The sequence below is a fragment of the Ovis canadensis genome, chromosome 11 (genome assembly GCF_042477335.2).
Source record: "Ovis canadensis isolate MfBH-ARS-UI-01 breed Bighorn chromosome 11, ARS-UI_OviCan_v2, whole genome shotgun sequence".
Lineage (NCBI taxonomy): Eukaryota > Metazoa > Chordata > Mammalia > Artiodactyla > Bovidae > Ovis > Ovis canadensis.
Window position 1 is genome coordinate 29638847 of NC_091255.1, and position 15030 is coordinate 29653876.

At 39.0% G+C, this 15030-nt stretch overlaps 1 protein-coding gene across 4 annotated transcripts in view; it reads right to left on the reverse strand.

The window, feature by feature from the left end:
• Positions 1-15030, reverse strand: part of SSH2 (slingshot protein phosphatase 2) — a 245460-nt gene that overhangs the window by 172666 nt on the left and 57764 nt on the right. For 2 of the 4 annotated variants that reach the window (XM_070292538.1, XM_070292537.1), the window contains exon 2: positions 7231-7311. The exons of the other annotated variants lie outside the window; for them this stretch is intronic. In XM_070292538.1, the coding sequence (XP_070148639.1) occupies positions 7231-7311 (81 nt within the window). The remainder of the gene's footprint in view (positions 1-7230; positions 7312-15030) is intronic. 4 annotated transcript variants of the gene reach the window in all.

The following is a 15030-nucleotide window of genomic DNA, read 5'->3' on the forward strand; positions in this document are numbered from 1 at the left end:
ATGAAAAGGAAAAATGATAGGATACCAAAAAAGGAACTCCCCAAGTCATTAGGTGCCCAATATGCTACTGGAGATCAGTGGAGAAATAACTCCAGAAAGAATGAAGGGAAGGAGCCAAGGCAAAACCAATACCCAGTTGTGGATGTGACTGGTGATAGAAGCAAGATCCGATGCTGTAAAGAGCAATATTGCATAGGAACCTGGGATGTCAGGTCCATGAATCAAGGCAAATTGGAAGTGGTCAAACAACAGATGGCAAGGGTGAACATCGACATTCTAGGAATCAGTGAACTAAAATGGACTGGAATGGGTGAATTTAACTCAGATGACCATTATATCTACTACTGTGGGCAGGAATCCCTCAGAAGAAATGGAGTAGCCATCATGGTCAACAAAAGAGTCTGAAATGCAGTACTTGGATGCAATCTCAAAAACAACAGAATGATCTCTGTTCGTTTCCAAGGCAAACCATTCAATATGACGGTTATCCAAGTCTATGCCCCAACCAGTAACACTGAAGAAACTGAAGCTGAACGGTTTTATGAAGACCTACAAGATCTTTTAGAACTAACACACAAAAAAGATGTCCTTTTCATTATAGGGGACTGGAATGCAAAAGTAGGAAGTCAAGAAACACCTGGAGTAACAGGCAAATTTGGCCTTGGAATGCGGAATGAAGCAGGGCAAAGACTAATAGAGTTTTGCCAAGAAAATGCACTGGTCATAGCAAACACCCTCTTCCAACAACACAAGAGAAGACTCTACATATGGACATCACCAGATGGTCAACACCGAAATCAGACTGATTATATTCTTTGCAGCCAAAGATGGAGAAGCTCTATAGAGTCAACAGAAACAAGACCAGGAGCTGACTGTGGCTCAGATCATGAACTCCTTATTGCCAAATTCTATGAGGCCACCATCACCCTAATACCAAAACCTGACAAAGATGCCACAAAAAAAGAAAACTACAGGCCAATATCACTGATGAACATAGATGCAGAAATCCTTAACAAAATTCTAGCAAACAGAATCCATCAACGCATTAAAAAGATCATACACCATGACCAAGTGGGCTTTATTCCAGGGACGCAGGGATTCTTCAATATCTGCAAATCAATCAATGTAATACACCATATTAACAAATTGAAAAATAAAAGCCATATGATTATCTCAATAGATGCAGAGAAGGCCTTTGACAAAATTCAACATCCATTTATGATAGAAACTCTCCAGAAAGCAGGAATAGAAGGAACATACCTCAACATAATAAAAGCTATATATGACAAACCCACAGCAAACATTATCCTCAATGGTGAAAAATTGAAAGCATTTCCCCTAAAGTCAGGAACAAGACAAGGGTGCCCACTTTCACCATTACTATTCAACACAGTTCTGGAAGTTTTGGCCACAGCAGTCAGAGCAGAAAAAAATAAAAGGAAGCCAAATTGGAAAAGAAGAAGTAAAACTCTCACTGTTTGCAGATGACATGATCCTCTACATAGGAAACCCTAAAGACGCCACCAGAAAATTACTAGAGCTAATCAATGAATATAGTAAAGTTGCAGGATATAAAATCAACACACAGAAATCCCTTGCATTCCTGTACACTAATAATGAGAAAATACAAAGAGAAAATAAGGAAACAATTCCATTCACCATTGCAATGAAAAGAATAAAATACTTAGGAATATATCTATCTAAAGAAACTAAAGACCTATATATAGAAAACTATAAAACACCGGTGAAAGAAATCAAAGAGGACACTGATAGATGGAGAAATATACCATGTTCATGGATCGGAAGAATCAATATAGTGAAAATGGGTATACTACCCAAAGCAATCTATAGATTCAATGCAATCCCTATCAAGCTACCAATGGTATTTTTCACAGAGCTAGAACAAATAATTTCACAATTTGTATTGAAATACAAAAAACCTTGAATAGCCAAAGCAATCTTGAGAAAGAAGAATGGAACTGGAGGAATCAACCTGCCTGACTTCAGGCTCTACTACAAAGCCACAGTCATCAAGACAGTATGGTACTGGCACAAAGACAGAAATATAGATCAATGGAACAAAATAGAAAGCCCAGAGATAAATCCACGCACTTTTGGACACTTTATCTTTGACAAAGGAGGCAAGAATATACAATGGAGAAAAGACAATCTCTTTAACAAGTGGTGCTGGGAAAACTGGTCAACCACTTGTAAAAAAATGAAACTAGAACACTTTCTAACACCATACACAAAAATAAACTCAAAATGGATTAAAGATCGAAACGTAAGACCAGAAACTATAAAACTCCAAGAGGAGAACATAGGCAAAACACTCTCTGACATACATCACAGCAGGATCCTCTATGACCCACCTCCCAGAATATTGGAAATAAAAGCAAAAATAAACAAATGGGACCTAATTAAAATTAAAAGCTTCTGCATAACAAAGGAAATTATAAGCAAGGTGAAAAGACAGCCTTCAGAATGGGAGAAAATAATAGCAAATGAAGCAACTGACAAACAACTAATCTCAAAAATATACAAGCAACTCCTGCAGCTCAATTCCAGAAAAATAAACGACCCAATCAACAAATGGGCCAAAGAGCTAAACAGATATTTCTCCAAAGAAGACATACGGATGGCTAACAAACACGTGAAAAGATGCTCAACATCACTCATTATCAGAGAAATGCAAATCAAAACCACAATGAGGTACCATTTCACGCCAGACAGAATGGCTGCAATCCAAAAGTCTACAAGCAATAAATGCTGGGTGTGGAGAGGGTGTGGAGAAAAGGGAACCCTCTTACACTGCTGGTGGGAATGCAAACTAGTACAGCCACTATGGAGAACAATGTGGAGAGTCCTTAAAAAACTGGAAATAGAACTGCCTTATGACCCCACAATCCCACTGCTGGGCATTCACACTGAAGAAACCAGAATTGAAAGAGACATGTGTACCCCAATGTTCATCGCAGCACTGTTTATAATAGCCAGGACATGGAAGCAACCTAGATGTCCATCAGCAGATGAATGGATAAGACAGCTGTGGTACATATACACAATGGAGTATTACTCAGCCATTAAAAAGAATACATTTGAGTCATTTCTAATGAGGTGACTGAAACTGGAGCTGATTATACAGAGTGAAGTAAGCCAGAAAGAAAAACACCAATACAGTATACTAATGCATATATATGGAATTTAGAAAGATGGTAATGATAACCCTGTATGCAAGACAGCAAAAGAGACATAGATGTATAGCACAGTATTTTGGACTCTGGGAGAGGAAGAGGGTGGGATGATTTGGGAGAATGGCACTGAAACATGTATAATATCATATAAGAAACGAATTGCCAGTCCAGGTTCAATGCAGGATACGGGATGCTTGGGGCTGGTGCACTGGGATGATCCAGAGGGAGGGTACAGGGAGGGAGGTGGGAGGGGGGTTCAGGATGGGGAACATGTGTATACCCACGGTAGATTCATGTTGATGTATGGCGAAACCAACACAATATTGTAAAGTAAAAAAAAAAAAAAAAGTAAAGTATTCTAAATCAAATAGGTTCTACATTTTAGATTTTTCTTTCTTTTCATCTGCCTCCTCCACATTCAATTCTAGAAGGTAGCTTTCCTTTTCTTTCTTTAACAACAAAAAGCTTAACACCTCTCCCTTTTACTGGGCTATTCAAACACAAAATGTGTTTTGATTGCACACAGGAAAAGTGCATTCCCTCCAAGGGTATAATATCCAAGCAAAGGAGTATCCATCCCTCTTCCTGCCTGGTAGGGTAGGGGAGGAGTCAGAAGAGCAGAGAAAGGAGAGAAAGAATTAAGTTGTATTCTTAGGAGATAAACTAACACAACAAGCATTTTCCTGACCTATAGGCTAGGGAAGAAATAACGCTACAATGGGGATGAATCCAGTTATTTCAGCTGAAGTCCACAATCACCATAACTGGAAACCCGGGTCAGGCAGAGCTCTTTTCCTTTAAGGCAGGAGAGCAGTAGGTATGAGGATGGGAAACGAAGAGAGCCTCAGGAGTCTTCAGCGGCTGCTGTAGCCACCAGTACCCAACCTGCTCTAGTCCCTGTCTACTTTCTTTCTTATCTGGAGCCAAAGTGAAATTCCTGCTGCTTGGGCCAGTGTCTTCTTCCTTTATGACCTCTTTCAGTCACAGGTTCACCGTGCTCTAGGGCAGGCAGTCCCTCTTCCCATCATGGAGGCCTCCAGTGACCCTGTGCATAGCAGAGGGAGAATTAGCTGCTTCTGCTTCTACCCTGTATCTCGTTCCCTAGAGGCTGAGTGGGACCAGGGAAGGGGCAGAGGTCTCTCTACATTTCTCTCCTCTCTTTCGTGAAACCCCCAGGAGATGTCAGGCAGCCAGCCCTCTTCCAACCCCTCATCCCTTCACTGCCTCCAGCCAAATTTCCTTCCACTCACCCACAGATCTCTTCTCTTCTCCCCATGTACTGCATTTCCATGAATACCATGAGACTAATCTGTTGAATGGTAGATTAAACATTCTCCTAGAGTAAAGTCTTTTTAATTTCCACTTTACTGGGGGTATAATTGACAAATAAAATTGCAAGCTATTTAAAGTGTACACTGTGGTGATTTATATATGAATACATTGTGAAACGATTCCCCTCATCTGGTTAATACTTTATATGTATGTATATATGTATATATATATATATTATATTGGTGAGTATATCTATACATATGTAATATATATGTATATATACAGGTTATATATATATAAATAATCCCATGGACGGAGAAGCCTGGTAGGCTACAGTCCACAGGATCGCAAAGAGTCGGACACGACTGAGCAACTTCACTTTCACTTTCATATATACATTAGTGAGAACATTTAAGTTCTGCTCTTTTAGCAATTTCAATTATAAAATACAATGTTAACTACAGTCACCATGTTTTACATTCGATTCTCAGACCTTATTTACCTTGTAGCTGTATGTTTGCTCTTACGGTAGATTTTATATTTTATGCCTAACTCCCACAGCCTTGGGACTGGGAATTTGTACATGAGAATCAATCAAGACTTGGTGAATGAATGAATCCATGCGTAAGTAAAGGAATGAATATAGCTGACCAAAGGTCATATTTCTGTTATCCCAAGGTTGACTGAAGAAGTTCTTTATCTTCTACTTTTCATTACAAGTTAACTTCTATTTCAAATAGTTACCAAGATCTCTACCATTTTCTTTGAAGGAAATCCCAAGTGGGGATTTCAGTCAGTTTGCTCTGCAAATAATTTTGCTTTAGAGTTTAAACCTTCAAATTGGGAAGGACCTTTTCAATCCCCTTTGATGTGCAGAGTGGGAATGGGAAGGTGAGAAAAAAAAAAGTGTGGGAAATACTCCTTGAACAAACAAAACAGGAGGATCCAGTACCTTCATAGGTGAAGCCAGTCAAGTACATGAAACCGCTTTTGCCTCTCAGAGAGGCAACAAACCTGACTTAAATGACTGAAAGTTCTGGCAATAAAATCAAGCAATGGGGCAACTAAGCCCACTTGCCACAACAACTGAGGTCAGCATGCTCTAGGGTCGTTGAACTTGAGACTACCGAGCCCACGTGCCCTAGAGCCTGCACACCACAACTAGAGAGTAGCCTTCGCCCTCCATAATCTGAGCAAGCCTGCTTGCAGCACCGAAGACCCAGCACAGCCAAAAATAAATAAATGAATAAATATTTTAAAAAAGCAAGCAATGCAGAGTAATCTGCAAATATATATACCCATCTAATTTTTCCTAATGGGGAAAACTATTAAAACTAGAATCTTTTCCCTATGTGTCCAACTTCATAAAAATCTTTATGTGGACTGCCATGCACCAATCTCTGTAAGACAAAAATCACCCAAAACAAGTAGGATTAAAAACATCCTCAGTCCAAGTGCAGAGGACCGCACTGCAGACTGAACCAAATAAATCTTGTAGGATACTACATGTAAGGAGACCAGTACACATTCCATCACTGATGATGCTGCCTGCCGATAATGCGTTCACTGACGGCTGCCAGCTAAGATCTGATGTCAGCGCTGCTCCTGCTTATCGCACAACACTAGGCAAAGAATATAACCTTTCCACCCTCAGTCTGACATCTGCTACGTGTAGATAATAAATGAGTGTTCATGTGAATTCATTAATGTTTTCAAGTCCTAGGGAAGTGAGTTATTAGTGAGTCACAGTAACTGACTTCGTGCCATTTCAGTCTCTTCATCAGTGCTGAATGAAGTGCAACCAGATGAATCAACATAATAGTTGAACAAGGTCCTAAAACAATGATCATTTTCACTGTGCCATGAAGGTGAAGTAAAGACAGTTTAAAGCAGACAGTACTATGCTGGTATACTTCACAGGCACAACTTCAAGAGAGAGTTTTCATTGATGAAACTTCAACAATACTTATAGAATACCTACTATGCACAATAAGCATTCTGGAATGGACAGAATCCAGATTTTATGATCGAGGTTTGTAAAACCTAGTTTGAACTATGGCTTGCAAAGGCAGTTACCCTACTAAAAGTGATATGTAGTCAACTTAAGTCATTCTCTAACTTCAGCCTGATTCTGTGGGTAATCTGCAATAATCAGAAAACTATGCTGGGGATCAGATGTTGTTCAGTGGCTAAGTCACGTCCAACTCTGTGCGACCTCATGGACTGTAGCAGGCCAGGCTCCAGATGAGATCAATACAATTTACAATACCTCATGAAATGTAGTTAGATAGTTCTAAGTTTGAGATGATCTGGCTGACTCTCTAGGATTTATAACACTACTTTGTCTTAACGTTATCAACAGCCAGGATATGTTAGGTCTTTGTATGTGGGGGATAAAGGTCCAGTGGCAGTACCAATACCAGCTGTCACAGGGAAAAGACCATAAAAAAACGTGAAAAACCCACAAAAACAACGACATTCCTTAGTGAAGAAGACTTACTTAAGGTTCCAGGGTACAGCATTTATCTACTTTGATAGATATGCTTTGAGGGGAGATTATTGCACATACACATATACCAGACTATTTATACATACACTCATTTCAAGTCACTTATTTGCCTTCCCAAGCTATTTGGCTGAGTTAGGCCAAACAGATAAAGAAAAAATAATTGGCACTATCTCAGCTGCGCTGAAGAGCCAAATTTACTCTAAAAACTTTTCACCTGAATCACCAAAGGCTGTAGAAAGACAAATACCTACGTACATTGGAATCACTAAAGATTTCTGAGTCTTCACATTCACAGCAAAGTAACGCTGCGGATTCACTGTCTTCCAGGTGAGAGCTCTGTAACACAAATGAGATTATTTCAGAGATCCAGATACTGGGGCCACAGCATGAGGAGAAAGACCAGCAGAAATCACTGTGTTGCTGTTAGCTCATAGGTGAGAAGCTGATTCTGATTAGTAACGGCTGTTTTGGAGAGAATAAAGCCAACAAGATGATTGGTTAGGAAAAGTGAGGCATGTTGGATTAGCCGAAGCATTTTCTGTGGTTTCCAACTGGGCCATGGGATGTCCTTTTTCTGTAAAGATGTTGCTACTGACCCTTCAGAGTATGTACTCTGGACTTCTTCCAGAACAGGGTAAGTTTGTGTTCACTTGTCCTCATATTCAAAGATATGTATAAGATGACTGTTTAGAGACAGGCTTTAGAATGTAACAGAGCACACGATTAGGGGTTCGAATCACTAGCCTAGCCAGCCTCATTAGCCCTCTGCTAACAACTGTTTACAAGGAGAGCCAAAAAACATGCCCTAGCCAAGTCCTACTGATACATGCCAGGAAACAATTTAAAACCTTTCTTCCACTCTCCAATCTCTTTTTCAAAATCTGTCTAGAAGACAGATAAGAAAAATGCGACAAAGGGGTGAAACAATTAGCTGGTAACACAAGAGAATTTTTCCCTTATGACTCAAAGGAGCACACACACAAAAGCTCCAATTGTGACCCATTAAGTTCCTTCTAATATTTGCTGTTTGGGTAACAGCTGCTGGAAACTTGAGTTATCCCTACATAGAGACGTATACACTTTTGTCATCAAAACTTCACACTACTATATGATGCACCAATCTCACTTCTGTGTACAAATCCAAAAGAATAGAAATCAGGGTCTTGAAGAGATGTCTGCATCTTATTTTAAATGTTCTTACCACAAAACAAACAATAAAACCCCTAGGAGCCTAAGGAAACTTTTGAGGTTAATAGATATTTTTATTACCTTGATTATCCATTGATGGTTTTCATGGATGTAGGCACATGTCCAAACTCATCAAACTGGATATGTTAACTATGTCGAGTTTTTTATCAATCAGATCTCAATAAGTCTATTAAACAAAAAAACTGTCACTATCTGTGGCTGAAACTTAATCATACACAACTACTTTATGGCTATCTTGGTTGACTGATATTTTGTATTTTCAAAGCTGAGACTGTTTTGACTCATAGAATACCTGCAGAGATGAGTTTTAGAGTGCAGATAAACAGAGTAAAGTTCAGAGTTCCTACTTCTGGTAACTGCCTTCTCCTGTTTTATTTCCTTCTTATCTTTTCCTACCCTGATCTTTTGCCTACTTTTGGGTTTTGTCCTTACAACCAAGTCTCATATTCCATTTCTCCTCTCTTCCTCTTTCAGAAAGTAAACAAACAATTAAATATGTAAAATCATTTTTAGGTCTTGCAAATGCAAAGTCTCTTTCTTACTGCTTTGCATTTTGGAGGAGGAAAAAATAAGAATATTTATTCTCCTTTGTCTTAAAAAAATCAGTCTACAAAATATGCAACTACTTCTGAAAGTCATATTAGAAAAGCTAATGCATTAATAAATAACAAACAAAATATCTGAAGGAAAAAGGCAGAAATCAAAGCTGCTTTCAATTCTCCCAAATTCCTTATATCACAACAGATGATATCAAGCATATCAAACATGGTTTGTCACTGTCAAGAGAGAAAAGTACACATTCAGTTCGGTTCAGTTCAGTCGTTCAGTCAAGTCCAGCTCTTTGTGACCCCATGAATCGCAGCACGCCAGGCCTCCCTGTCCATCACCAACTCCCAGAGTTCACCCAAAATCATGTGCATCGAGTCGGTGATGCCATCCAGCATCTCATCCTCTGTCGTCCCCTTCTCCTCCTGCCCCCAGTCCCTCCCAGCATCAGGGTCTTTTCCAATGAGTCAGCTCTTCGCATGAGGTGGCCAAAGTACTGGAGTTTCAGCCTCAGCATCAGTTCTTTCAGTGAACACCCAGGACTGGTCTCCTTTAGGATGGACTGGTTGGATCTCCTTGCAGTCCAAGGGACTCTCAAGAGTCTTCTCCAGCACCACAGTTGAATAGCATCAATTCTTCGGTGCTCAGCTTTCTTCACAGTCCAACTCTCACATCCATACATGACCACTGGAAAAACCATAGCCTTTAATCCTAATTACACTAGTTGACGATTTTTAGGTTTTTATTCTTGTATATATTGCAGCATGGTTACATGAGCTCTTCCAAAATGACCTTTTAAGAAAGAGGTTCTTTTATATGAAATGGACTATTGGCCATTAAAAAACTGAATTTCTGCCATTTGTAACTACATGGATAGACCTGGAGTGTATTATGTTTAGTAAAATAAGTCAGACAGAGAAAGACAAATATTGCATATAACAAAACAGAAACAGACTCACAGATATAGAAAACAAACTAGATACCAGTAGAGAGAGGGAGGGGAGGGGCCAGATAGGAGTATGGGATTAAGAGATACAAACTACCATGTATAAAGCAGATAAGAAACAAGGATATATTGCACAGCACAGGGAAATATAGTTAGCACTGTGTAACAACTTTAAAGGAGTATGAGCTATAAAAGTATTAAATCACTATGCTGTACATCTGACACTAATATTGTAAATCAATAAATTTCTACATTAAAAAAGTAAGAGGTCCTATAATGACATCTGCATTCCTAAAGTTATTTTAAGACTTTCCTACATACTTATTAATTGAAATTCAATTAACTGCTTATGACAATTGATAGGAGAAACTCCTACCTATTGAGGTATGTGGAAGTCATTCTGGCTTGTACATGATTTAACTGGAATTTTATGCTAACTAAACAGCCTGTTCGTGGCCTATCAAACATACATTGTACAGCTGCTTTAATCATTTAAAAAAAAAATAAGGTGCACTGACCAGAAGTACAGAATGTCCATGTTAAAAATAAAGATTAAGTGCCTTCCTTCCAATGCTGGTACTCCCTTGATGATAAGAGTTCCTTCCCAGAAGCCAAGGCCATACTGACTGGCTGTATACATGCTGATTTGTTTTTGTTTTTTTAAATCTTGAAGAAATGTGTCTCTGACTTGTCTAATTTTCCTTGTTCTGACAAGGTATAAACCTATGCTGAAACCCATGCTCCTCCGGAGTGGTTCCTCACAGTTCTCTTCGAGGCTGTCTTTTGGGCTATAGCCCTCAGTTTGGCTGAAATCAAACTTTTTAATTCCTATTATAGCCTATTTATTATTTCCACTGACAATATAAAGAGTTTATTCTAAGAATGAATGTTTAGGAACTCTATTAATATAATTTAACATATAGTTAAAAAAAATAAGAAAAAAATGCATGATTATCTAAATAGTAAAAGACATTTGATAAAATTAAAGGTCATTTTTGGCTTCAAATATTTTTAGTAAGCTAGGAATGAAAGATGTTTCCTTAAACTCAGTCCCCAGGTGAGTTTAGTTTACATCTAGTACTTCTCAGGTGGGTAGGCCCTTGCCTCAACCTAAAAGTAGGCCCTTCTCAGGTGATCTTGCCTGAATTTCATGGTGTAGAAAGTCCTGCAGTGTTTCTTCTAACATGACAACAGCGACTGTGCTGAGTTTGTAGTGCAGGCATCAATTTTCTTCTCCCTTCTTTTTTGTCTTTCCTTCCTATCTTCCTTTTTATAATATTCCTTTGGTCATTTTTAGTAGGGATTTTGAAGACAATAGAGTCAAACTGTTAATAATATTCTTGCATTGAAAGTATCAAGCCCAAATCTTAACTGAGTTTATATCCTGATTCTGTCACTTACTAGTCACGTGATGTTGAACACATTAATTAATCTCTCTAAGCTCAATTTCCTCATCCATAAAAATGGGCACAACAATAGCATCTATCTAATAGGGTCACTGGAAAAATTGTATGAGAGATGATATAAGAAAAACATAATTTAGCTACTCATGTTGGTAATACTACTGCTGCCAATAATAATACATATAATTAAAGTAATAATAATCTCCCTGAAAGTAAAACACTTACACATTTGGGCTAAGTTCTCTTTCAAAGGAACTTCTGCCATCGAGGGAAATTTTGTTTCTACAAAATTTTAAGTGTTTTACTTCTAAATCCAGACAAATTGGCATTCCCTACATAACCTTCAAGTATTGAACTCACAATGGGTATTCATTACCACTTATTGTACCCCTACTAAGAACTAATAAGCACTTTACTTGGTTCTAGATTAGCTATAGTAAAACTCCAAACAAAAGGGAAAGATAACTGAACAGGTTCCAAAAATAGTTTTTAGCTTATATGGAGATGCAAAAAACAAAAAGATAAGGATATGGCTCCGTGGAAATATAGCCCTTTGGCCAAGTATCATTTGGAGAAAAACAAGGGCTAACACTGCAGGTAAGGAAAACACATTCATATATACAAGAAATTTCAATTTGGAACAGCTTCTGAGCAACAATTACAGTAATAAAATGTTGCAATCTTTATATGGAATGTATGATGCAAAGTCTCATGTACTAAGGAGGATGTTTTGAAGCCTGTTAACTTTTGCAGTTACCTAACAACTGGCAAGCAGAAGTCTTAAGAAATAACCCCACAAGAGCCCAAACCTGTTTGTACTGTTGTCTCTTATATTCTATTTTTGTCACAGGTTATGTGATTTTAAGAAGCAGAAAACATTTATGATTATTATATTTTTACCTTTCCTTTTTTCCTTCTTTTCTCCTCCCAACTTTTTAAGGGGCTCTAATTTAGTGAATAAATTGCAGTTGTTCTTAAAGAACTAGAGACTTTGAAAATATACTTTCAGACAGCAAAAAATAAAACACATGTGTGCCCTAAAACCTGATGACCACTTGGGGGCTAAGAGCTTTTCACATTTAAAGGTCAGGATAAGAAATAGGTCTTACTTATCCTGACACTGAAGTGTTAACTAGATTGAACAAAGCAATCTTGTAGCCTAAAGATGTGGTGGCTCAGTCACCTGCAATGTCTGAGCCACCTGCAAAGTCTGCCTGCTGTGCAGAAGATGCAAGAGATGTGGGTTTGATCCCTGGGTCGGGAAGATCCCCTGGAGGAGGGCATGGCAACCCACTCCAGGATTCTTGCCTGGGAAATCCCATGGACAGAGAAGCCTGGCAGGCTCCCGTCCATGGGGTTGCAAAGAGTCAGACATGACTGAAGTGGCTGAGCATGCACACACTCACAGAGGACCCAGCTGAGAAAACCTTCTCTGCAGTCCCTAACCCCAACTTACACATTTAAAACCATTCTTTTTTCTCCTTTTAAAAAATTGCATTCCCATGATTTATTTATTTTAGGAGTTTGCACCTTTTCACTCTTTCACCCATTTTGCCCACTCCCTGCTTCTGGCAACTATCAATCTGTTCTCTGTATCTAAGAACTAAGTAAAAACATTATTTTAGTATGTACATGGTAAACAAGATTCCGAAGCTGTTGGAGAATATTTGTTTTCTTCCCATCACTGTCCCCCACACCTCCTAGTTCTCTACAACCCCATTCCCAGAAGTATTCACTACACTAGTTTCTTGGGTATCTTTTCAGAGATACACTGTACACAAACCTGTTACATGTGTACATATCCTTTCTCTAAAGCACACAATGGAAACACACTGCATCTATTTTTCTGTTATTGCCTTTTAAACTTACCTTTGTTTAAAATGTTTAAAACTGTGGTAAAATAAAATTTATCATCTTGAACGTTTTTAAGTATAAGAGTTCACCAGTGTTAAGTATATTCACATTGTTGTTCAACCAATCTCTGGTACTTTTTCATCCTGCAAAACTAAAACTCTATACCCACTAAAAAAAAATTACTCATTTCCCCCTCCCATAGCCCCTGGCATCCACTGTTCTACTTCCTGTTTTTATGACTTTGATTACTCTAGATATCTCTTATAAGTAGAATCATACAGGGTGTGTCTTCTGAGACTGGCTTGTTTACATTTAACATATCTCCAAGGTTCATCCACATTGTAGCAGGCATTAGAATTACCTTCCCTTTTTAAGCTGAATAATATTCCATTGTATGTATATGCCACATCTTGTTTATCCACTCATCCATCAAAGGACATTTACTTCAAGATTTTGATGGCTCCATGATATTCCATTGTATATTAATAGATGTTTCATAATTTAGTTCATCAATCTACTATTGTTAGATTCAGGTGACTTGTATTTATTTTCTCATTTGCTATATTATCACAAACTTGATGGCTTAAACAACACAAATTTATTCTCTTATAATTGCAGGGGTCAGGAGTCCGAAAATCAGAGTGATAGCCAACCCATGATCCTTCTATAGACTCTAAGGTAGTGTTATGGACTGAAGTGTGTCCCCCCACCCCACCCCCCAATTTATACATTGAAGTCCTAATCCCGAGTATCTCATAATGTGACTGTATCTGGAGAAGGGGTAATTAAATTAAAATGAGGTTATTAGGGTGGGCTGTCACGCAGTATGACTGGCATCCTTAGAAGAAAATCAGGACACAGGTACACACAGAGGAAAGATCATCCGCAGACAGAGAAGACAGATCTACAAGCCAAGGAGAGAGGCCTCAGAAAAAAAATCAGTCCTGCTAACACCTTGATCTCTGACTCCCAGCTTCAGAACTGAGAGAAAATACATTCCTGTTGTTAAGCCACACTTGTTAGTTATGGCAGCCCTAGGAGAAGGCAATGGCATTCCACTCTAGCACTCTGGCCCGGAAAATCCCAAGGACAGAGGAGCCTGGTGGGCCACAGTCTATGGGGTTGCTAAGAGTTGGACACGACTGAGCGACTTTACTTTCACTTTTCACTTTCCTGTATTGGAGAAGGAAATGGCAACCCACTCCAGTGTTCTTGCCTGGAGAATCCCAGGAACGGGAGAGCCTGGTGGGCTGCCGTCTATGGGGTCGCCCAGAGTCGGACACGACTGTAGCAACTTAGCAGCAGCAGCAAACTAATACAGACAGAACACACTTCCTTGTCTCTTCCAGTGTCCAGAAGCAATCTGAATTTTTTGACTTGTGGTCCCTTTTCTCCATCTTTCAAGTTAGCAAAAGCAGGTTGAGTATTTCTCAGATCACATCAGTCCAGCCTCTTCTCTGACTCCCTCTTTCACTTATTAATTATCCTTATGTTGACACTGTCCCCTACTCTGATAACCCAGGATAATCTGCCTATTTTAAAGTCATCTGATTAACAACCTGAATTCCATCCAACTCTAATTTCCCCTCTTTACCATGTAACATAATATATTCACAGGTTCACAGATGACAACTCTTTTGGGGGAGCGCATTTTTCTTTTGCCTATCACAGAATCTTCTTTTCTGCAACTTTTATTGGGTTTTAGAATTTTTACTGTGTTTTAGAATTTAATATTCACATCAGAATAGTGGGAAACACAAAATTAAGTGACCAAGCAACACTATCTACTGCACTGGTAAAAAACTTCATTTGGTTTGGGGAGTTCCCTGGTGGTCCAGTGGTTAAGGGGGCTTCCTTGATAGCTCAGTTGGTAAAGAATCCGCCTGCAATGCAGGAGACCCTGGTTTGATTTCTGGGTTGTGAAGATCCGCTGTGAAGGGATAGGGTATGCACTCTAGTATTCTTGGGCTTCCCTGGTGGCTCAGCTGGTAAAGAAACCACCTGTAGTGCAGGAGATCTGGGTTTGATCCCTGGGTTGGTAAGTTCCCCTGGAGAAGGGAGAGGCTACCCTCTCCAGTATTCTGGCCTGGAGAATGC